General features: G+C 43.8%; 1 protein-coding gene across 11 annotated transcripts in view; it reads right to left on the reverse strand.

Annotated features, from left to right (window-relative positions):
- REEP1 (receptor accessory protein 1) overlaps positions 1–24045 on the reverse strand; it is a 129390-nt gene that overhangs the window by 31180 nt on the left and 74165 nt on the right. For all 11 annotated transcript variants that reach the window (XM_043917806.1, XM_043917815.1, XM_043917810.1 and 8 more), the window contains exons 4-5: positions 10854–10974; positions 6747–6860 (exon numbers count right to left, since the gene is read on the reverse strand). In XM_043917806.1, coding sequence (XP_043773741.1) covers positions 6747–6860; positions 10854–10974 — 235 coding nt within the window. The remainder of the gene's footprint in view (positions 1–6746; positions 6861–10853; positions 10975–24045) is intronic.

Below are 24045 nucleotides of genomic sequence, written 5' to 3' on the forward strand. Positions count from 1 at the left end.
TGATTTGTTGGGGAGACTAGAGGGCAGGGAATACTTCCAAATTTTTTCAGTGGGTTGTCCATATGGTTTAGATAATCTTGGTGTTTAAACGGTTGCCATAGTGAATTCTAAACATTAATTTTATGTCACACAGTCCTTGGCTGAAACAGAAAGAGGGCTAACCTGACGTAAGTGAGCACAGAGGCTGGGAAATGTTGCTCTGAGGGGTGAAGGGACAAGCACGAAGCTTCCTGGAGTCCCTGGGTTCGGCAGACACAAGGGTGTGAAGCCATGCAAGGGAGACACGGGAACCTGGAGGGGCCAGCAGTCTTTTCTTCTTCCTTGGAAAGCATGCCTTCCAAGCATGAGTGGATATAGGGAGATGTTATAAAAAGAGAATCAATATTTAATTGATATAATTAATTAAATGGGTTAAATATAATTAAATCTGATTAACTGTAATTAATCTGACAGATTATAAACAGGTAGGTTTTTTTTTTTTTTTGTCTTTTGGGTTTTTGCTAGAAAAAAAACAAAGGCAAACAACTCCAGTCTGGTCAGAAATCTCAAATCACTAGGCTTATGAACTTTCCAGAATTAGCTTCTGGCTCCAAAAATAAAGTTCCATGGTCATTTGAAAGCAGCATTTTATTCAAGCAAGATTTTCAGAGAAAGCAATGATGGATAAAAAATAAGGATCGGAGGCAGACAACTTTAAAAAAAAAAATTATGGTGAATTGTTCCATAGAGTTTATTTTTAAAGCAAAAAAGAAGGGGAATTTTTTTTTTTTTCCAATGAATGGGAAGACACTGTAATTTATCTCTCTGTGACTGTGCCTGGCTATTTGGATACTAGGGCTATAGCCAAGGCTTGGCTATACCCTGGTGGCCGCTGACCATAATTGCAGGCAAAGTGCCTGAGCTTTGCCTGACAAGTCAGCAAAGTGTAAAAGCAGGGCTGGACCAGGGGAGAAGGTGAAGAAGCAAAAGTTCCACCATGGGCAATGCTGTAGGCTGAGTCTCCATGCCCTTCTTTTCCTGGTACACCTCACATACAAAAGCCCAAAGGGCTGAGCAGGTGAGGGAGGGAGAGGCCTTGGTTAAAGCAGAGCACTGTAGGTAAGAAGATGGAAATAAGGCAAAGGAGAACCCAAGAGGCATAACAGAGGTCTTGGTGCAGTGCTGTCCAGGAGAACTTCCTGTGACGGTGGAACATCCTATACCTGTGTCAGTTACTAGCCACACTGGCTGCTGAGGACTTAAAAGGGGGTTAGTAAAGGCTGAGGAATTGAATATTAAAACTTAATAATTTCAAATAATCTAAGTAGCCACATGTGGCAAGTGGCTACCATTTTGAACAGAGGATTGGAGGTCTCAAAAAGTTTATTCTTCAGATCGATTTAATGAGTGTAAAACAACAAACAAGATGGCAGTGTTGGTTTTTTCCTAAATGAGGAACAAGGGAAAAGAAACCAGAGCCACTCATCACCAGGAGCTCACAAACTAACAGGAAATATCCGATTCTAGGGAGCAAAGAATCCACAGGCAATCTGGGACAGAAGCATCCCTCACGCAGAGTGCCAGCTTTACTGAGGGTAGCTGACTTGAACAGCTGACTCTAATAACATTATTGGCACTGCTGGAACTGTTCTAGGATAGGATTTCCAGAGGAAGTAAAATGACATTATTTTCCAAGTTATGAGACAAGTAAAAAACAAGATTGGTTTACCAGGCCAGAGAACCGGGCAGGTGGAAGAGACGGAGGGTATAGTTCAAATGTCAAGGGGAGTGAGGGGGCCTGGATATCTCACAGTCTTAAATTTTTTTTTTTTTAGTGAAAAGTGTTTATTAGGAGGAAAAGACTACAGTTCGTGTGGATAGACACATGGGCAGAGCCAGAGAGAGTCACTAAAACTCTTACTCAATGTTTTTTTCTCATGATGGTTTCTCCTCATGTGAGAATGTATTTTGCTTAACTAATTAATTTCTCCATTCCCTTTTCCAGGGGATCTTCCTGACCCAGGAATCAAACCCAGGTCTTTCACGTTGCAGGCAGATTCTTTGCTGTCTCAGCATACCAGGGAAACCCAATGAATTTCTAGAGAATTATTTTTAAAAAGAGAGCTTTCCAATTCTAGTCTTAAAAAGATGTGGGGCTCAATATTCCCTCCAGGTGGAATTACTGACTGGGAAATATTAATAGCTAACATCTAAGTTCAGAACCAACCAGGAGACGAGGGACACTTAGAAAGAAGGTACTAGAGAAGTGTGTTCCCAGGAAGGAGACAGAGCAGCTGTCATTGAAAGCAAAGATGCACTGCTACTTCCCAGGAACAAGGACTAAACCTTAGGGAAAACTGGGGGATGTGTTGGGGTTAATAGGTCTGGAGAGACATTTCCAATGTGCAATATTTTTATTTTAGATTTTCTAGTTCTAAGGTAAAACATCAATAGCAACTTAAATTCGTACAGTGACAGGCCCTATTTTCTTGGGCTCCAAAATCACTGCTGGCAGTGACTGTAGCCATGAAATTAAAATTCGCTTGCTTCTTGGAAGAAAAGCTATGACAAACCTAGACAGCATATTAAAAAGCAAAGACACCACCTTTCTGACAAAGGTCCATATAGTCAAAGCTATGGTTTTTCCAGTAGTCATGTACGGATGTGAGAGTTGGACCACGACAAAGGGTGAGGGCCAAAGAATTGCTGCTTTCAAACTGTGGTGCTGGAGAAGACTCTTGAGAGTCCCTTGGACTGCAAGGAGATCCAACCAGTCAATCCTAAAAGAAATCAACCCTGAATATTCATTGGAAGGACGAATGCTGAAGCTTCAATACTTTGGCCACCTGATATGAAGAGCTGACTCACTGGAAAAAGACCCTGATGCTGGGAAAGATTGAAGGCAGGAGGAGAACCGGGCAACAGAGGATGAGATGGCTGGATGGCATCGCTGACTCAATGAGCTTGAGCAAACTCCTGGAAACTGGACAGGGAAGCCGGGTGTGCTGCAGTCCATGGGGTCTCAAAGAGTTGGACATGACTGAGCAACTGAACAAATGGTTTACAAACCTTCTTCACACTTCATGATTATTTGCAAAAACCCTGCAAACATTTTTTTTTTTTTTTTTTGAGAAACGGCTCAGGGCTCAAAGTTACAAGGAAAAAGAATGAACTAAAAGTGTAGGTAAAAGACTTTTCATTCCTCCAGTTAAGCTCTGCAGTTCCTCTTGGAGAAGCATCAAAGGATGGAAAAGATATCAGATGAGGAAGAAGCGCCCTGCTCACCTGGTCACCTGGGCCCAGGCCCTCTTCAATCTGTCTGAACTCAGAGAGGCTCTCAGGCACCTCACCCTGTGTTCTGCATCTGTTGAGCTAAATGCAGTAGGTATTTAGAGTGAGAATTGATTTGTCAGTTGAAGGTGTTTTCGTAAAGGAGACAGGCAGGGTCCAGGAGATGTAAAATGGGGCCACGAGCAATGCAACCATAAATTCCAGTTTGCTTGGAACAGACCTAGTTTATGCCTGTTGTCCTAGCATAATAATTAGAGCACCCTTTCACTCTCAGATGTGTCCTGTCTGCATATTATATTATATGGTCACCCTAGCCTCCGGGACTTGACATGGTGTCTTTTTTTTTCCCCCCACAAAATTGGTTTGACTGTTGCCCTGGGGTCATTGACAAGGTTGTTCTGGACTCAGCTTTCTCATTCTCAAGGTTAATGCTTCTAAGGGGCTAAATCTGCATCCCAGGAATGTTAAAGAAGTTAATTGTTTTAACCCTAATCACCTGTGGTTTATGGCTCTACATGGGGTGTCAGGCAGTGACCCGTAATGAGCTCGCTGTTTGAAAATCACCTGGGGAACTTGTTAAAAATAGAGATGCAAGGGCCCATGGCCTGAAATTCTGATTCAGCACATCTGAGAATCTATTTAAAAACGAGAAACAAAGCTTCCCAGGTGGTTTGAACATTGAAGCCAGATTTGAACCCACTGATGAGTCATCATTCTTCAACCGCTGGCTGGAGTGGTCCCTTGTTGCTATGGAAACCACTGATCTACCCCTCAGCCAGACTGAATTTTCCTATTTTTTTTTTAAGTACACATCTGTTTAAAAAATAGAGGACATTATTTTAGGGAGAGAAGAGTATTTTCTCTGTTAAGACATTTAGAGAGGAAAAGCAAAGCTCCTAAGAGGCAGAAAAATTTCTAGTCTGAAACCAAATTCAGCAGAAAGCAGGCGTCCCTCACTACTTTAGCAAGACAAGAACCAGTGAGCAGTTATTTTCTGAAGCAAGTTTCAGACTGTCTGGAGCATCCTTCAGGTTAGCTGTAAGGTACCCGGCTGGAGGCTTGGGCTCACGGGCTTCCCCGGTGGTCAGAGGGGCTGATGGTGACCAGCCAAGATGGTATCAAGACTCAGGAGACTCCGGCTGGACAGGGACCTGGAAAAGGATGGCCCTACAGAATTACCATCAGAATATAATTTACACACACGGCTGAGTGGCCGCGCGGCCTGCACTGAGCCACTCTGATAAACATACCACACTGATGCTCTATGTTTGAGCTGAGGAAAGAGCAGTAATCAGTCCTTTAGGTGAAGAAGCAGAGAAGATGGGGTGGAGGAGGGGGCCTGGAAGAAGGCTTCTATAAACCTCAAGTGGCCAAGCTGGCCTGATCAATTCAGAATTTAGCAATTCCGAGTTCTCTTTTCTTTCAGCTTAAACACAAAAGCATAAAACAATTGTATCTCAAATAGAATGATCTTGGAATTCACTGCTCTTTGTAAATTCTGATATATCTGAAGATAAAGCAGCAGGATTTCCCCTCTAAAGATACTCCCTGGGATTCGCTGCTTTGCCAGCAACTATTGTAGTAAGGTAGACAGGGACCCTCCAGGTACCAGCTGTAGAAGCAGCGAGACACTTCACTACGATTCTGTATTACATAAGCAGTGGTCCTTCTCTGAAACAGGAATCATTCCCTTTTGGTTCTCTTATCTCCCTGCCAACCTATGTCTTCAGAACTCCCTGACTTTATGTGGATGGTACTTTTCACACACTCAGCCCCGTGTGCTATATCTTTCTCCCAGAAATGCTCCTAAAGTGCTTCTCCCTGGGCCTAGAAAACCCAGCTCAGTCCCTTGACCCAACTCACTGTCCACACACTCCATTCCACCATCCACTGGAAGCTCATGGAGCACTAAGATCAGTATTCAAAGTCCTTTTCCAAATCCTTTCAAAGCTCTACCCTCTCCTTCCCCGAAACTCTCACATCACCATCTAGGACTCATAGCTTCCCTTTGCAAATACAACTCACCTCCCAACCACGGGGTCTCCCCAGACATAAGCATAACTATTTTTTCTCCATCCTCCAACTGTAGACCCCTACTCTACATCCGAGTTTGGGGGAAGTGATTTTTACATGGGCCATCTGCTGAATTTGCTCTACAAGTAAACGTCTACTAATTACATTTTTCAGGGTTGAGCACATGATAAGAAACTGACACAACGACAAAGAGAATGTGATGGAAGAAGAAGCTGGGAAGGAACACAGAGGGCCTTTGAACAGGGCTGGGTGGAAAAGAGAAGGAAGTAATGACTTACATCACAATATCCCACAGATTTGTGTTTATTTCAAACCTCCTCTACTGTATGACATTTGTTTTTCTCTTTCTGACTTACTTCACTCTATATAACAGGATCTAGGTTCACCCACCTCACTACAACTGACTCAAATTCATTTTTTATGGCCGAGTAATATTCCCCTGTATATATCCACCACATCTTCTTTATCCGTTCATCTGTTGATGGACATCTAGGTTGCATCCATGTCCTGGCCATTGTAAACAGTACTACGATGAACACTGGAGTACATGTATCTTTTAGAATTGTGGTTTTTTCAGGGTATATGCCCAGTAGTGGGGTTGCTGGGTCATAATGAATATATATGAAATCTAGAAAAATGGTATTGATGAACTGATTTACAAGGAAGAAATGGAGATGAAGATGCAGAGAATGGACTTGTGGACACAGAGGGGTAGGGAAAGAGTAGGATGAATGGAGAAGGTAGCATCAATATATATATACACACACACACTATCATGTGTAAAATGGATAGCTGGTGAGAAGTCACTGTATAACGTAGGGAGCCCAGTCTGGTGCACGATGACCTATAAGGGTGAGGTGGGGAGAGGGGAGGCAGGCTCTAGAGGAAGGGAATATATGTATAATCATGGCTGATTCAAGTTGTATGGCAGAAACCAACACAACACTGTAAAAAAAAAATTTTTTTAAACACTCTTCTACTCTAGTTACTGCTACTACACATATTGTCCTCCACATTTAAACCACTCAACTTATTCTAGGACCCTGGGTTCCTTCCCCTGGATCTTCAGGGTCATGTGAGCCTGGAGTGCACCTGCTCACTCAGGTAAGTCTCTGCACCTGTCTATTTAGGTGACTCTCCCAGTGCATGCTGGGAAATTGCAAAGAAGTGCCCCGTCGCCTCCCCTCCCCTCTTCTCTGTGTCCAAGGTTTATGCTTCAAGTAACTTAGAAATTCTTAACATGAGAACCACAGGTGAGCTTCAGGGGCTCTGGGAACCTCCCGGTATTGCATAGATCATTTGCATGTGTGTGTGTGCACAAGCATGCAGTTTTCTGAGGGTAATATTCACCCTTTATCCCCTCAGATTTTCAAGGGTACCCCAGCTATACTTAGCCTGTTGGGATGAGTTACAGCCATGGTGGTCAGGTCCTGGCACGGTACCTTGGAAGCAGCCATCACCGCTGCCGTGGCCGCCACGTTCAAGCCTCGCTTCCCAAAGTGCACAAGGGCATCGTAACTTCGGTCTTTCGCTTGGACCAGGCAATCATCAATTTCCTGTCAAAGGAAAGCAGACACTCTGAGTTGGAAGGCCCAAATAAACCTCTTTTCTTTCTCCCCTCTCCTGAGCGCTGAGCTTGGCAGCTTGCTCCATCACTGATTCTCGCTGGCACTGCCACTAATTGTCAGAGCTGGGTGAGTGCTTAGCCTCTACACATGGTTCTGTCTTCTGAGAAATGAGGACAGTGGTGGCACCTAACCTGTGGAGCATGATGAGAACTCATTGTTGTTGTTTAGTTACTAAGTCCTCTCTGACTCTTGTGACCCCAAGGACTGTAGCCCACCAGGCTCCTCTGTCCATAGGATTTCCCAGGCAAGAATACTGGAGTGGGTTGCCATTTCTTTCTCCAGGAGATTGTCCCAACCCAGGGATCGAACCTGTATCTCCTGCATTGGCAGGCATATTCTTTACTGCTGAGCCACCGCGGAAACCCCACGGCAAGGACTACATGCATTCATTCCAGGAAAGCACCTGAACAGTGGTTGGTTTCAAAAACCAAGAACCATTGTCATCTTCCTTATCTCAAGTAGGTAAAGCCCCAGGATCTCTGAAATTCTATTATTTCATAGCAATTTCAGACAATATCCAAATGCCTCCTCGTGTGTATATCGATGGGAGAAATCAGAATGCAGAAAGAGACAGGGGATATTTTTGTTGATAGAGGAGATCATTTTACAGATAATTAAATAAAAACAGAAATCAGAAGTCAACTACAAGGTAAAGGTGAGGTGGGAGAGAGGACTGAGGTCTACTTAGGGACCAAGAACAAGTAAAAGATTGGTTTAGTTAAAATTTGGGTCAATACTGGCTCATTCTTTTTGTTGTGTTTGGGTTGCTGTTGTCATTGTTTTAAGAAAACAGCCACTCTATAATCATAGGAGCAGAGTTCAGTCAATGACACTTGGCCTCTGTCTCATCTGAAGTTCAGCACATTGGTGCACTTCCTTCACTTTGAGGCACACAGGTGGGCATTCGACCCCCTGCCTGGTCCTTGTTTAAAATTCCTCAGGAAGTCACAACACTCAGTTTCCATTGTGACCCCTGGCTGACTCTGGATGTGATTCTTGGCAGCTCTTAAGAGTCAGTCACATTCGTGTCAATGGAAATGACATTAGCGGCTTCAGGGTTAAGTCCAGTGTTTAGAGAAAGGGAAGTAGGAAGAGTAGAGATTTGATAATGAGGTGGAGGTAGGGATTACTGTTTCTCAAATTTTACCCTCTGAGACAGTAAGTGTTGTGTCCTAGTTCCTAAAGGGCATCTCAGAAATGGCTACAGTAACCTGTACTGGAGTACCTCCAACTGATGTACTCAAAGCCTTGCCCTGGAAATCCAAAGTGTCCAACTTTCAGAAGCAACAGAAACGAATATATCAAGCCGCCTATAGTGAAAAAGTTGGCTTAAAGCTCAACATTCAGAAAACTAAGATCATGGCATCTGGTCACATCAATTCATGGCAAATAGATGGAGAAACAGTGGACTTTATTTTTGGGGGCTCCAAAATTGCTGCAGATGGTGACTGCAGCCATGAAATAAAAAGATGCTTGCTCCTTGGAACAAAAGTTATGACAAACCTAGACAGCATATTAAAAAGCAGAGACATTATTTTGTCAACAACAGTCCATCTAGTCAAGGCTATGGTTTTTCCAGTAGTCATGTATGGATGTGAGAGTTGGACTATAAAGAAAGCTGAGTGCCAAAGAATTGATGCTTTTGAACTGTAGTATTGAAGAAGACTCTTGAGAGTCCCTTGGACTGCAAGGAGATCCAACCAGTCCATCCTAAAGGAAATCAGTTCTGAATGTTCATTGGAAGGACTGACATTGAAGCTGAAACTCCAATACTTTGGCCACCTGATGCGAAGAGCTGACTCATTTGAAAAGACTCTGATGCTGGGAAAGATTGAAGGCGAGAGAAGACAGGGACGATGGAGGATGAGATGGTTGGATGGCATCACTGACTCAATGGACATTAGTCTGAGTAAACTCTGGGAGTTGGTGATGGACAGGGAGGCCTGGTGTGCTGCAGTCCACGGGGTCTCAAAGAATTGGACATGACTGAGCAAATGAACTGAACTGAACTGATAGCACTCTTAATTCATATGGTAGAATCTCACTACACAACCAGTTCGGAAAGTCATATAATATCATTAACGAACTATAGAATGCTGGACCCAATAATCCAACTCTCAAGAATTTATTCTAAGACAAGTAGTCAATAGAAGTTGACTGTATACTATGTGTGGTGATGTTTGTGGGTCCTTATGAAGAACAAGTAGAAAAGATGGTATGCAAACATGTTTAAGATTTCAGAAGACAAGTAATGCATCTGTTCAGTTTTTTGTAGTTATTGCTTTTTGGTTTTGATTTGGTTTTTTGGTGTATGTATGTGTATGCTTAATATTTTATTTTAAGGAAACATTACATAGATTGGATTGAATGAAAAAAGGAACTACCAAACAAATTAATAAGACAGAGGTCATTTATTTTAATGGTCTCTGCATCTATTATTTCCCCTAATGTCTCAGTGGTAAAGAATCCACCTGCCAATGCAGGAGACACAGGAGATGTGGGTTTGATCCCTGGATTGGAAAGATCCTCTGGAGGAGGAAATGGCAACCCACTCCAATATCCTTGCCTGGGAAATCCCATGGACAGAGGAGCATGGCAGGCTACAGTAGGACATGACTTGGCAACTTAGCATGTGCATGTCTCTTATTGTATGAAATCTCAACAAAACCATGGAACAATCCATTGAAAACAAATCTGGCAAATTAGGTTCAGTGGAGATGTTAAACAAAAAGTAATTTTATAGACAGTGACATTATCTTAAAAGTAGCTTAAATTTCTTTTCAAGAGGTGTACATTGTAATTCCTCCTTGAATCCTTAGTTACTGTTGACTCCTTCCTGCAATTTCTCCCTATCTTATTTTTTCCATGTCTGACATTAGACAAATCTACATTTTCATTTCAAGGATGTATGTGAAGCAAAACTTTGAAGCAAAACACAAAAGGTAAATAGCATGAAATAAATTACTATGTCTATTCTCACTAACACACTTATCAACTGATAACTTATAAAGTATAAAAAGAGTAGGTATTTCATTTGTAGCATACATTTTATCATTGATCAATAATGCAAATGTACTAAAAATTTATTATATTCCAGTCTCTGTTGTAGCTATCCAGGCACAAATTCAAGTCTTTTCATCTCTCTAGGCTTCAACTTTCCTGTTTATGTTAGGTTTTTAAAAATTTATTATTTGTATCTTTAAAATTTGTTATTTTTATGTTTTTGTCTGTGCTGAGTCTTGGTTGCTGCTCAGGCTTTTCTCTAGTTGCAGACAGCGGGGGCTACTCTGCAGTCGTGGCTTGTGGGCTTCCCACCGCAGTGGCGTCTCGTGCTGTAGAGCATGAGGTCTAAGGCGAGCAGGCTTCGATGACTGCGGCGCGTGAGCTCAGTAGTTGTGGCTCCTGGGCTCGAGAGCACAAGCTCAGTAGTTGTGGTGCATGGGCTTAGCTGCTCCTCAGTATATAGGATCCTCCCAGACCAGGGATCAAACCTGTGTCTCCTGCACTGGCAGGCAGAGTCTTTACTACTGAGCCAGCAGGGAAGCCCTGTACTAAGTTTTTAAAGTATTTTTTAGTAGTCTATATAAAAATTCCATCTGCAAAAGGACAGGCACTGAGCCTGATAAAAGGAAAGAAATTCAGTTTGGGGAGTTGAATTATAAGTGAATTTTTTTCTGTCTTTTGTTTCGATGCATGGAAATGTTTTACAATAATAGTGAAGAATAATATGCTTTTGAGAATTGCACCAGGTCATAAAAATAGACTTAAAAGAGAAAGATTAGAAAGAACAATTTTCGGGTAGGGGGCAAATAAGTCAATCAAGAGTCTCCTTCAATAAAATCATATGCCTTTAAAAAAGAATCACTTAAAAATTTTTTTTCACTCACTGGAAGGAGTGAAAGGTGAAACAACACAAATTACCTTTTCTTTTGAAGACAGCGTGGGATGTACAAACTTCCTGTAGAGGAGGCTGGAGCCTTTTGTGTAGGGAGACAGCAGCCAGGCTACAAATGCTATTTTTAGTTCATAATAGAATGGAAACCTGGAGAGAGATGAGAAAAATACACATTCCATTAGGTTTTCAGCAACTCTGCCCTGAGTCTACAAAAGACAGAACCTGGGAGCACAGATAGCTCTCCTGCCTGCACACAGCCTGGTCCTTGGATTCCCATGAGCGTGTGTGCACACACGCACATCCAAGGTACAAGTCCAGGGCCTCTTTTGAAAACCAGTTCCTTTTCTGTGTGTGTGTGACCTCAATATGAGGCTTGTAAGATCTTAGTTTCCTGACCAGGAGTTGAACCCAGGCACCTAGCAGTGAAAGCACAGCGTCCTATCTATGGTACCAGCAGGGAGTTCGCAAAGCCCGTTCACGTTTTCTTTTGTTGTCAAACATGCTAGGGGCCCAGGGTCTCTCAGCAGTCACTCTATGACTGTGCCTGACAACAACTGGCGCTTTCTGCCAGGCTCTGTTCACTTTGGCTAGAACCTGAGCTCCTGCAGGCCCAGATGCCGCAGCCACCCTTGCCTGAGTTCCCAGTCATTCACTCTTTCCTGGAGGCCAAGAAGGGACAAACACCTGGAGGATTCACAGCAGGGCAGAGCTGACAAAGAATCTCCACTTAGAATAAAGCCTCTGTTCCTTGGCTGTCTTCTTAGTCCCCAAACAAGCTGGACAGGAGCCCAACTCGTGCAGGAAAGAGGATGCTACTTACCGTGCTCAAACCAACAGCAGACTTGGGGGAAGGGGGCAGGGAATAGAATATAAATAGTAAAATACAGGAAAGCCTGGCATGCCGCAGTCCATGGGGTCACAAAGAGTTGGACACGACTAAGCAACTGAACAAGTATAATATATATAACTGCTTTATATACATATACTTATATATATTTATATACTTATATATATACATGTATGTATATATATACTCCTTGAGAATCCCTTGGACAGCAAGGACACCAAACCAGTCCATCCTAAAGGAAATCAGTCCTGAATATTCATTGGAAGGACTGATGCTGAAACTGAAACTCCAATATTTTGGCCACCTGATGTGAAGAACTGACTCATTTGAAAAGACCCTGATGCTGGGAAAGATTGAAGGCAGAAGGAGAAGGGGACAACAGAGGATAAGATGATTGGATGGCATCACCGACTCGATGGACATGAGCTGGAGTAAGCTCCGGGAGTTGATGATGGACAGGGAAGCCTGGAGTGCTACCGTCCATGGGATTGCAAAGAGTCAGACACAACTGAGCGACTGAACTGAACATATACATAGTTTCAGGTATACAACAAAGTGATTCAGCAGTACACCCAACACTAACACATCATTGTAAATCAACTATGCGTGCATGCTAAGTCATTTCAGTCATGTCCGATTCTTTGTCACCCCATGGACTCTAGTCTGGCAGGCTCCTCTTTCCATGGGGTTCTCTAGGCAAGAATACTGGACTGGGTTCCCATGCCCTCCTCCAGGGGATCTTCCCAACCCAGGGATCAAACCCTTGTCTCATATATCTCCTACTTTGGCAGGTGGGTTCTTTACCACTACCGCCACCTATACTTCAATAGAAAAAAAACCTAAATTTTAAAAACCAACAGCAGGCAAAAAGGTTTTGATCATTTTGGTGCCAAAAGAAAGAAGAGTTCAAGGTATAGATAAAATGTAACTCTGAACTTTAAAGTCCTGGGTACTACTCACTGATGTATCCCATGAACACTTCGCCAGCACCCATATGTGGCAGTTGGTGCTGGGCACCAAGAGGACACTGGGGAACAAAGAAGACCTGAGCCCTGTTCTCTTGGAGCTTCCAGTCTACCAGGAAACACAGACAAGGTTCTGGCATCCTTGGGACTGACAGTCCAGTCAAGGAAACAGAGATTGCTCAAATCAAGACAATTAGTATAGAAAAACATCCTAGACAAGCACCATCAAGGGTCTCTGTTAACCCACGTGGTACTTCTGCACATGTAAGAAAAAGCCTAGCCCTTCGACTGGATGCAGTCCTGTGAGCATATGACTTGCAAACAGGGCTTCATCTGAATTTCAGCTCCACTGGCCAGGTATCTTGTGCTATTAACGACCTGTGCAACCATTCTTGGCAGGTCAAATGGGTATTAATCAGGTCTTTTTATTTTCTGTATTCTGCTGCTTTGCCATCTTGGGACCTTGCTGATGGAAAGGCTGCCTCTCTCATGGACACCACAATACAGGCTCCTGCCCCCCTTCCTTCCTCTGCTTCCTGATCTGCCCTGTGTGACTCTGCATGGCACACTGTGCCTCTAGGGATCTGTGTATCTTTTTAAAAATATGTATTTATTTATTATATATTTGACTGTATTGGGTCTTCACTGTGGCACACAGGATCTTCAGTTGCAGCATGTTGACTCTTAGTTGTGGCATGTGGGATGTAGTTGCCTGACCAGGGATTGAACCCAGGATCCCCGCCCTGAGAGTGTGGACTCTTAGCCACTGGATCACCAGGGAAGTCCCTTGGGATCTGTGAAGTTAACAAACTTACTCCTTCATGACAGTCATTTCTGTGTCTGTATGTCTTGTGCTATGCTGTGCTTAGCCACTCAGTCGTGTCCAACTCTTTGTGACGCCATGGACTGTAGCACGCCAGGGTCCTCTGTCCATGGGGATTCTCCAGGCAAGAATACTGGAGTGGGTTGCCACACCCTCCTCCAGGAGATCTTCCCAACCCATGGATCAAACCCAGGTCTCCTGCACTTCAGGCAGATTCTTTACCGTCTGAGCCACCAGGGAAGCCCAAGAATACTGAGGTGGGTAGACTATCCATTCTCTAGGGGAACTGACCAACCCAGGAATCAAACCAGGGCCTCCTGCATTGCAGGAGGATTCCTTACCAACTGAGCCACCAGGGAAGCCCCTCTGCATGCCTTACCAGACTTAAAAACAAATCCTGGGTACCATTCAAACATGATGCTGTGAGGGAACATGACACCTGGGCAGGTTTGAGGCATAGGAAAAGTAAAGCCCTTCTAGGCCATCCTCGTGATAAGACAGCAAACACAAACAGTAATTTCTAAGAAGACATATCAGAGGTCTTTAACTCTCACATCACTCCAGACAGCAGCTCCACCCACCCCTTCTTTCCCCATCTTAGTCCACTGCCTTCTGCTCCTGGCAGGCCCTTCCTGAACATTCCCCTAGCAACTAAAGGACACTTTCATGTCAAGATCATTTAATGCTTCACAGCCAGAAAAGAGAAGGAGCTGAAGGAACAGAGATGTGATCCCCTCGTATTTGAACACTCTGGTGATTAACAATGGAGGAAATTTGGTCTTGAAAACAAGTATTTGTCAGCCTCAAGGGGCAAATGAACCTGGCAAGCTCAGGCACCAATCCAAGATACACAGATAATCCTAGGGGGAATCTGTCACACTGTGGCTGTTTTGTTTATTATGTAAGAGATGTGTGTGTGTGTGTTTTTAATAGGTTGTGTGTGCACATAGTTTAAAAGATTTTAGAAGTCCAAAAGGGGACATAACAGAGTCTCTTTCCCATCTTGGACCCTTTTCCAAAAGCACAAAAGCATCATCGGTTTCCTGCAGATCCTTCCAGAAGTGGACTAGGGCTAAGATGTACAATCATGTGGGTATGTAGGACACCTGCAATGCTCCCTACACTCACTTGGTGGTATTCTCTGCTCCCCTTCACATCACACCTTACTTTCCCCACCACACATACAATTAACAGTACACTCTGGTGGCTTCAGCAATATGTGAACCGTGAACTTCCAGATGTTCAAGATGGTTTTAGAAAAGGCAGAGGAACCAGAGATCAAATTGCCAACATCCACTGGATCATTGAAAAAGCAAGAGAGTTTCAGAAAAACATCTATTTCTGCTTTACTGACTATGCCAAAGCCTTTGACTGTGTGGATCACAACAAACTGTGGGAAATTCTTCAAGAGATGGGAATACCAGACCACCTGACCTGCCTCTTGAGAAAGCTATATGCAGGTCAGGAAGCAACAGTTAGAACTGGACATGGAACAACAGACTGGTTCCAAATAGGAAAAGGAGCACATCAAGGTTGTATATTGTCACCCTGCTTATTTAACTTATATGCAGAGTACATCATGAGAAACGCTGGGCTGGAAGAAGCACAAGCTGGAATCAAGATCGCTGGGAGAAATATCAATAACCTCAGATATGCAGATGACACCACCCTTATGGCAGAAAGTGAAGAAGAACTAAAGGGCCTCTTGATGAAAGTGAAAGAGGAGAGTGAAAAAGTTGGCTTAAAGCTCAACATTCAGAAAAGTAAGATCATGGCATCTGGTCCCATCACTTCATGGCAAATAGATGGGGTAACAGTGGAAACAGTGACTGACTTTATATTTTTGGGCTCCAAAATTACTGCAGATGGTGATTGCAGCCATGAAATTAAAATTAAATTTCCTTCCTTTACTTCTTGGAAGAAAAGTTATAACCAACCTTGATAGCATATTAAAAAGCAAAGACACTACTTTGTCAACAAAGGTCCATCTAGTCAAGGCTATGGTTTTTCCAATGGTCATGTATGGATGTGAGAGTTGGGCTATAAAGAAAGCTGAGTGCTGAAGAATTGATGCTTTTGAACAGTGGTGTTGAAGAAGACTCTTGAGAGTCCCTTGGACTGCAAGGAGATCCAACCAGTCCATCCTAAAGGAGATCAGTCCTGGGTGTTCATTGGAAGGACTGATGTTGAAGCTGAAACTCCAATACTTTGGCCACCTCATGCGAAGAGCTGACTCATTGGAAAAGACCCTGATTCTGGGAGTGATTGGGGGCAGGAGGAGAAGGGGACGATGGAGGATGAGATGGTTGGATGGCAATGGACATGGGTTTGGGTGGACTCCAGGAGTTGGTGATGGACAGGGAGGCCTGGCGTGCTGCGGTTCATGGGGTCGCAAAGAGTCGGACATGACTGAGTGACTGAACTGAAATGAACTGGAAATTTTCTCATACCAGTACATGAAGAGTGGTTTCTCTCTCTCTCTCTCTCTTTTATTTATTTATTTTTTTTTGGCTGCTCCATGTGACTTGCCGGATCTTAGTTCCCTGGCCAAGGATTGAACCTGGGCCCAGGGCAGTGAAAGCACTGAGTCCTAACCACTGGACCACCAGGGAGTTCCCCAGGCCTTACCCTTCTTAATGGCTGTATAGGGGGCATGAGCATCTACCCAGCCCCCCACAGATGGATATTTATGAAGGTCACAACCTTTAGCTACTACAACAGAGCTGCGTGAATCTCCTGGAGTATGCTTCTTTATGTCCTGATGCTAATGTACCTTTAAGAAAATGCTCAGAAGTGAAATTTCTGCAGGTATCTGATTTATAGATAGAAGCTTCACTTTTATGCAAGCACGGGTACAAAAGCCTGGTTTCCCCCAGCCTCATGCTCACAGTGTAGGACAGTGTAAGAGCCTGCCCCAGGTGATGAGGATTGGCGGGGTGGGGGGTGAGGGGGGAGGATGGGCATTAGATCCTGAGCAGTTCTTCTGAGCTGCCAGAGCCCCTGTATTCTCTGGTCAGCCTGCTACTAAGCCTCCTTGTTCTTCCAGATCTTTCCTGTGCACCCCATCCACATTAATATGACTTAAAAAAATTTTATTTTTAGTTGCACTGGGTCTTCATTGCTGTGTTAGTCACTCAGTCATAGCTGACTATTTGTGACTTCATGGACTGTAGCCCACCAGGTTCCTCTGTCCATGGGGATTCTCCAGGCAAGAATACTGGAGTGGGTTTACATTTCTTTCTCCAGGTTCATTGCTGTACATCGGCTTTCTCTAGTTGTGGTGAGCGGGTGCTACTCTTAGCAATCACTACATGTTCTTTCAATTTTTTTCCTCAAGCTTTTTTCCTGCCCCACTTTCTATTCAAAGACAACTGCTGGCTTATTGAGTGATTCATTCAGTTGGGAAAATTCAACTGAAAAGCTGTGAGGTAAGGGGCCTAGGCTAAGCAGTTCATGGAAACCAAAGCTGGGGTAGAAACATCCTCGCCCTTAGTGGTTTGTCATCTAGCAAGACAGCAAGACCAACAGGTAATCCTGTAATGTGCAGTGAGTAATGGAACAATGTCTCAGTGAGGCTCAAGGGCTTTGCTTCTCTCCGAATCATCATCCATTGCTCACAAACATGCACCTCATAATCTTACTATGCATCTGGCCAAAGGTCCATATAGTCAAAGCTATGGTTTTTCCAGTGGTCATGTATGGATGTGAGGGTTGGACCATAAAGAAGGCTGAGCACCAAAGAAGTGATGCTTTCAAGTTGTGGTGCTGGAGAAGACTCTTGAGAGTCCCTTGGACAGCAAGGAGATCAAACAAGTCAATCCTAAAGGAAATCAACCCTGAATATTCCTTGGAAGGACCGATGCTGAAGCTGAAGCTCTGGCATTTTGGTCACCTGATGCAAAAAGCCAACTCATTGGAAAAGACCCTGATGCTGGGAAAGATTGAAGGAAGGAGGAGAAGGGGGCAATAGAGGATGAGATGGTTGAATGGCAACACAGACTCAATGGACACAAGTTTGAGCAAACTCTGGGAGAGGGTGAAGGACAGGGAAGCCCGGCGTGCTGCAGTCCATGGAGTTGCAGGGAGTCAGACACAACTTAGTTACTGGACAACAACAAAATTCTATGAGGATAAGCCCTTGAATTGCCCTGACCTTGAGAATTAGGATGTATTTGAGGAGAAAAGGCCGGATGAACCCATCATATCCAAGGCATCTGTACAGCACTCAGGTGCATTTCTATGCTCCCAATATAATAGCATCACACTCAAGAGGGTAAGAGTTTTCTTTTTTTCTCAGTCATGCCGGGTGGCCTGCCGAATCTCAGTTCCCCAACCAGGGATCAAACCAAAGCCTCAACACTGAAAGCTCTGCGCCCTAACCACTGGACTGCCAGGGAACTTCTAAGAGTTTTCAAAGAGGGTTGGGCAAGTGATGAAACTGTCAAAAATACAAGCAATTAATGTGTATAGAAAATTTCTGGAAGAAAACACAACTGACTTTGACCATGCTAACCTCTGGGGAGAGAGCCAAGGGCCTGGGGGAGGAGAGACTTACTTTTTAGTGTATTGTTTCAATTTAATTTTGCCATGTGCATGTAGTATTATATAATTTTTAAAAAATTAAATGAAATAATCTACATAAATTGTGAAACAAACCACCATCCTATCACTTCTGTGACCATACACAACTGCTATTTTCATCAAGATAGAAAGCTTTTAAAAGTTACCTATGAAGAGAGAACTGTTCTAAGGGTGAGGTGGAGAGAGCAGGGCGGGGATGGATGCATGAAGAGTGAGAGGAAAAGTATAAACATGAGGGGTGATTTCCAGTCCAGGAAGTGAAAAGTGAAAGATGCTTCTAGGATGCCAGAAGGTGTAGAACTACCTCCCCACTTTTTTAATTATAAAAAGAACTTAGAGCTGCTGAATTGGGGTCCATTCCCTGGAAGGGAAAGAGGCTCTGTCTGTCTGATAGGCCTGTTCTGTGTCCAATCCCAGGGTGAAAGCAAGGATGGAGAGGGAGGACTATCCCAGAAGGAGACCAGGATCTGTGATACCTGGAGATTGTCAGGAAAAGACAGAGCAGGCTGAGGCATGTCCAGACTGCAAGCTGAGACAGGTACAGGTGGTAGTGGTTCAGCGGCAAGTCGTGTCTGACTCTTGCAACGACATGGACTATAGCCCACCAGGTTCCTCTGTCCATGGGATTTCCCAGGCAAAAATACTGAAGTGGGCTGCCATTTCCTTCTCCAGGGGATCTTCCCGAACTATGGATCAAACCTGGGTCTCCTGCATTGCAGGTGGATTCTTTACCAACTGAGGCACCAGGGAAGTAAGGCAGGTAGGGAAGGATCCTATGAGCCCTTCCCTGCAGAAGCGGAGCCCAGGTGCCAGGAGACAGGCAAGGGACCCTCACTTTCCACCCACAAACTGCCTGGATGGTGCGAGCTCAGAGGGACCAAGGAGGGACCAGATGACGCCTCTATATGGGTCAGGAAGAGAGTGGGGTTCTGCCCACACTGCACACACACTCCAAATACACCAGCTATCAGATGCCTTCCTGTGACAGGCAGCATTTTGATCCTATAAACTTCCTCCCCATGTTATCCACCAATATGTTACCTCACATGGCATAAGGGATTCTACAGATGTAATTAAGGTAATTAATCTGCTGACTTTCAGTTAGGGAGATCGGGACTTTCCTGATGGTCCAGTGGTTAAGAATCTGCCTTCCAATGCAAGGGATGCAGGTTCAATCCCGGATCGGGAGACTAAACCTGTGCACTGCAACTATTGAGCCCACATGCCACAGTGAAGACTCAGCATGGCCAAAAAAGAAAAAGAAAAGAAAAGAAAACTGAACACAGGAAAATTTCAAGGTTCAAGTCAATAAGATAGGGAGATTATATTGGATTATTGGGGTGGGCTTAATCTAATTACATGATAACTTAAACAAAAAGGCAGAGACCATTCTCTGGCTGGTAACAGAAGAGGACAGAAATGACATGCCATTGTTGGCTTGAAGATGACAGGATGTCACATGTCAAGGGAGTGGGGACCTCAGTCCTACAGCCCCAAGGAATTGACTCTGCCAATAACCTGAATGAACCTGGAAGTGGAATCTCCCCAGAGCCTCCAGATAAGAGCCCGGGCTGACCCACACCCTGGTTTTGGTCTCATGAGCTTCTCAGCAGAGGACCAGTTGACTCTACTTGAACTTCTAATTCACAGCAACTATGAAATTATAAATTTGTTCTGTTTAAGGATGCTAAATTTTTAGTAATCTGTTATGGCAGCAATAGAAAAGTAATACACCTCCCCCAAATCAAAATTAAATCAACCCCGGAAATAGTTGTTGACACTTGCGTTGCCATGCCCTCCTCCAGGGCATCTTCCTGACCTAAGGATTGAACCTGGGTCTCTTTATGTCTCCTGCATTGGCAGGCAGATTCTTTACCACTAGTGCCACCTGGGAAGTCTATTTATTAGGCATGAGACTGAAATTCCAGGACCATGGGTTAAACATATCCTAGCTATTAGGGAGCAGCACATCCATCATTAGGTAGGATTTCCACACAGCAAAGTGGTTGAAATGCCAGGACCCCCAGGAAAGAGCTCATGAGACTAACATTCTTCCCCCTAGTGTTCATGATAAAGGATGAGAGGACAGCAGGAGGCCACCAGTGCCAGCCAAAAGGAGGGCAGTAAGACAGAAGACTGGACCACAAGAAGTGCTGGCCATGCTCTCTCTCTCTCTTTTTAATTGCAGGACAATTGCTTTACAGTGTTGCGTTGGTTTCTGCTGTACAACACTGCAAATCAGTCATAACTACATATTTATATCCCCTTCCTCTTGGGCCTCCCTTCCTGCCCCCATTCCACCCCTCTAGTTCATCACAGAGCACCAGGCTGGGCTCCCTGTGTTATTAATGTACTAGCGCCTTCCCACTAGCTATCGACTTTACACATGATAGTGTACGTATGTCAGTGCTACTCTATGAATTCATCCCACCCTCTCGTTCCCCCACTGTGTCCACAAGTCTATTCTCTACATCTGTGTCTCCATTCCTTCCCTGCAATTAGGTTCATCAGTACCATCTTTCTAGATTCCATATATATGCTTTAATATACTATATTTGTTTTCCTCTTTCTGACTTAACTTCACTCTGTATAAAAGGCTCCAGGTTTATCCACCTCACTAGAATTGACTCAAATTCATTTTTTATGGCTGAGTGATATTCCATTGTATATATATACCACAACTTCTTTATCCATTCATCTGTTGATGGACATGTAGGTTGTTTCCATACCCTGGCTACTGTAAATAGTGCTGCAGTGAACACTGGGGTAACATGTGTCTTTTTGAATTGTGATTTTCTTAGAGCATATGCACAGTAATGAGACTGCTGGGTCATATGGTGGCTATGATCCTTAATCGATTATACAGTCCTCACTAGGTCCAGCCTATTCTCCTCATCTCCACAAGACAGACAGGAGCCTCCCCACTGAAGCTCTGATCAAAATGTGGTTTGCCTCCTAGTGCCAGCTCATGGGGCCTGGGGAAGGAAAAAAAATGGCTCAGCAGAGTTCTGTCTCTACTCCTAGAGACTCAGCCCATCTCCAGTCTGTTGTTTACCTGGGCACAGAACAGGGCCGGATGGCACAAGCATATTAAATTAGGTAATCCAGATTCCTTCCTTCCAGCTTGAGGTCATAATAGCTGAGACATCTATCTCTCCCAGTGGAGATGAAAGCCAGGCTCCTTCAGTGGAAAAACTATATACACTCTGAGCCAAGACAGGAGTCAGTGAAGTAGTGTTCAGAGAAGTGGATGTCTTTGACCCAGGACACCCCAAAGGGTAAGTCCAGATGAATCCTTTTTTGGATGAGAACTTTTTTCTCCAAAATGGAAATATCCTTATTATTTTTTCTGATGATATTTGATCACGGTAAAACATGCATAAAACACAGCAAATGTGAAACTGACCTCATGATCCCAAACTGCAGAAATAACCCTAGTTAAGTGATGAATATTTTCCACACTATTTTAGTATACATTCACATGTGCATAAACTCAGATGCTTTAGATATAAACAGGATGCTATATATTATTTACAACCTCTTTTAGCTAAGACACAATATATCAGTACAAACACATAGCTTATGATTTTCACTTGATTCACTGCTATAACTGTACTGGTCATAAGAGAAAAAAAGCTGTCAAAAGGGAATAGATTAAATAAGTAACAGTCCATCTATACCATAAAATTCTGCTGCTGCTGCTGCTAAGTCGCTTCAGTCGTGTCCGACTCTGACCCCATAGACGGCAGCCCACCAGGCTCCCCCATCCCTGGGATTCTCCAGGCAAGAACACTGGAGTGGGTTGCCATTTCCTTCTCCAATGCATGAAAGTGAAAAGTGAAAGTGAAGTCACTCAATCGTGTCCGACTTTTAACCACCCCATGGACCGCAGCCTACCAGGCTCCTCCATCCATGGGATTTTCCAGGCAAGAGTACTGGAGTGGGGTGCCACTGCCTTCTCTGAATGAAATTCTATGTGGCCTTTAAAAAAGAGTAAGTAGATCTGTTTATGCTTTCATGAAAGTATTTTAAAAAATAAATTTAAAAAACAAAGTAAGACCTATTAGGTATACTAGAGTTGTTCAGTTTCCCAGTCATGTCCAGCTCTTCAAAGCCCCATGAACTGCAGCACGCCAAGTCTCCCTATCCCTCACCATCTCCCAGAGTTTGCTCGTTTATGTAAATTGCATTGATGATGCCGTCCAGCCATCTCATCCTCTGATGCCCTCTTCTCCTTCAGCTCTCAACCTTTCCCAGCATCAGGGACTTTTCCAATAAGCATCTGTTCACATCAGATGACCAAAATACTGGAGCTTCAGCTTCAGCATCAATCCGCCCAGTGAATATTCAGGGTAGATCTCCCTTAACATTGACTGGTTTGATCTCCTTGCTGTCCAAGGAACTTTCAAGGGTCTTCTCCAGCACCACAGTTTGAAGGCATCAATTCTTTGGTGTTCTGCCTTCTTTACAGTCCAACTCTCACAACCACACATGACCACTGGGAAGACCATAGCCTTGACTATATGGACCTTTGTTGGCAGAGTAATGTCTCTGCTTTCCAACACACTGTCTAGGTTTGTCATCGTTTTCCTGCCAAGAAGCAATCATCTTCTGGTTTCATGGCTGCAGTCACCATCTGCAGTGATTCTGGAGCCCAAGGAGAGGAAATCTGTCACTAGTTCCACCTTTCCCCCTTCTATTTGCCATATAGTAATGGGGCCGGATGCCATGATCTTAGTTTTTTTAATATTTAGTCTTAAGTCAGCTCTTTCACTCTACTCCTTCACCCTCATCAAGGGGCTCTTTAGTTCCCCTTCACTTTCTGCCATTAAAGAGATATCATCTGCATATCTGAGGTTGTTGATGTTTCCCCTGCCTATCTTGATTCCAGCTTGTAACTCATCCAGTCAAGCATTTCTCATGATGTGCTCAGTGTATAGGTTAAACAAACAGGGTGACAGTAGACAGCCCTGTTGTATTATTTCTCGATCTTGAACCAATCACTTGTTCCAGACAGGGTTCTAACTGTTGCTTCTTGACCCGCATACAGATTTCTCAAGAGACAGGTAAGATGGTCTGGTATTCCAATCTCTCTAGGAGCTTTCCACAGTTTGTCATAATCCACAGAGTGAAAGGCTTTAGCATAGTCAATGAAACAGAGATAGATGTTTTTCTGAAATTCCCTTGCTTTCTCTATAATCCAGTGAATGTTTGCAGTTTGATCTCTAGCTCCTCTTCCTTTTCTAAACCCAGTTTAGACATCTGGAAGTTCTCGGTTTGCATAATGCTGAAGCATACAGTGCTGTACATTGTACTTAGTCGCTCAGTCATGTTCAACTCTTCGTGACCCCACGGACTGTAGCCCACCAGGCTCCTCTGTCCACGGGATTCTCCAGGCAAGAGTACTGGAGTGGGTTCCCATGCCCTCCTCCAGGGGATCTTCCCAACCCAGGGATCGAACCCAGGTCTCCTGCATTGCAGGCAGACTCTTTGTCTGAGCTACCAGGGAAGTCCAAAGCATTTGGTACATCCTTAAAAAAAAAAGGAAAAGTATGTGTATATGTGTGTACCCCTGAATATTCATTGGAAGGACTTTTGCTGAAGCTCCAATATTCTGGCTACCTGATGTGAAGAGCCAGTCATTGGAAAAGACCCTGATGCTGGGAAAGATTTAAGGCAAAAGTAGAAGGGGATGGCAGAGGATGAGATGGTTGGATGGCATTATCAACACAGTGAACATAAATTTGAGTAAATTCTGAGAGATAGTCAGGACAAGTGTGCTATAGTCCATGGAGTCACCAAGAGTCGGACACAACTTAGCAACTGAACAACAAAAGTGTGTGTGCATATACACACGCACACATTTTTAAAAATTGTATACAACTGTGAAAAGCAGTAATGGTGAGAGTGAATGGTGCTGGGGAGAAATTTAGTTTTATTGCACACTTTTGTGTATTGTTTCTTATTTTCCTTTTAATTTTTTAACATATGAATGCTTCTTT

Source organism: Cervus elaphus, chromosome 11 (assembly GCF_910594005.1).
Source record: "Cervus elaphus chromosome 11, mCerEla1.1, whole genome shotgun sequence".
Classification (NCBI taxonomy): domain Eukaryota; kingdom Metazoa; phylum Chordata; class Mammalia; order Artiodactyla; family Cervidae; genus Cervus; species Cervus elaphus.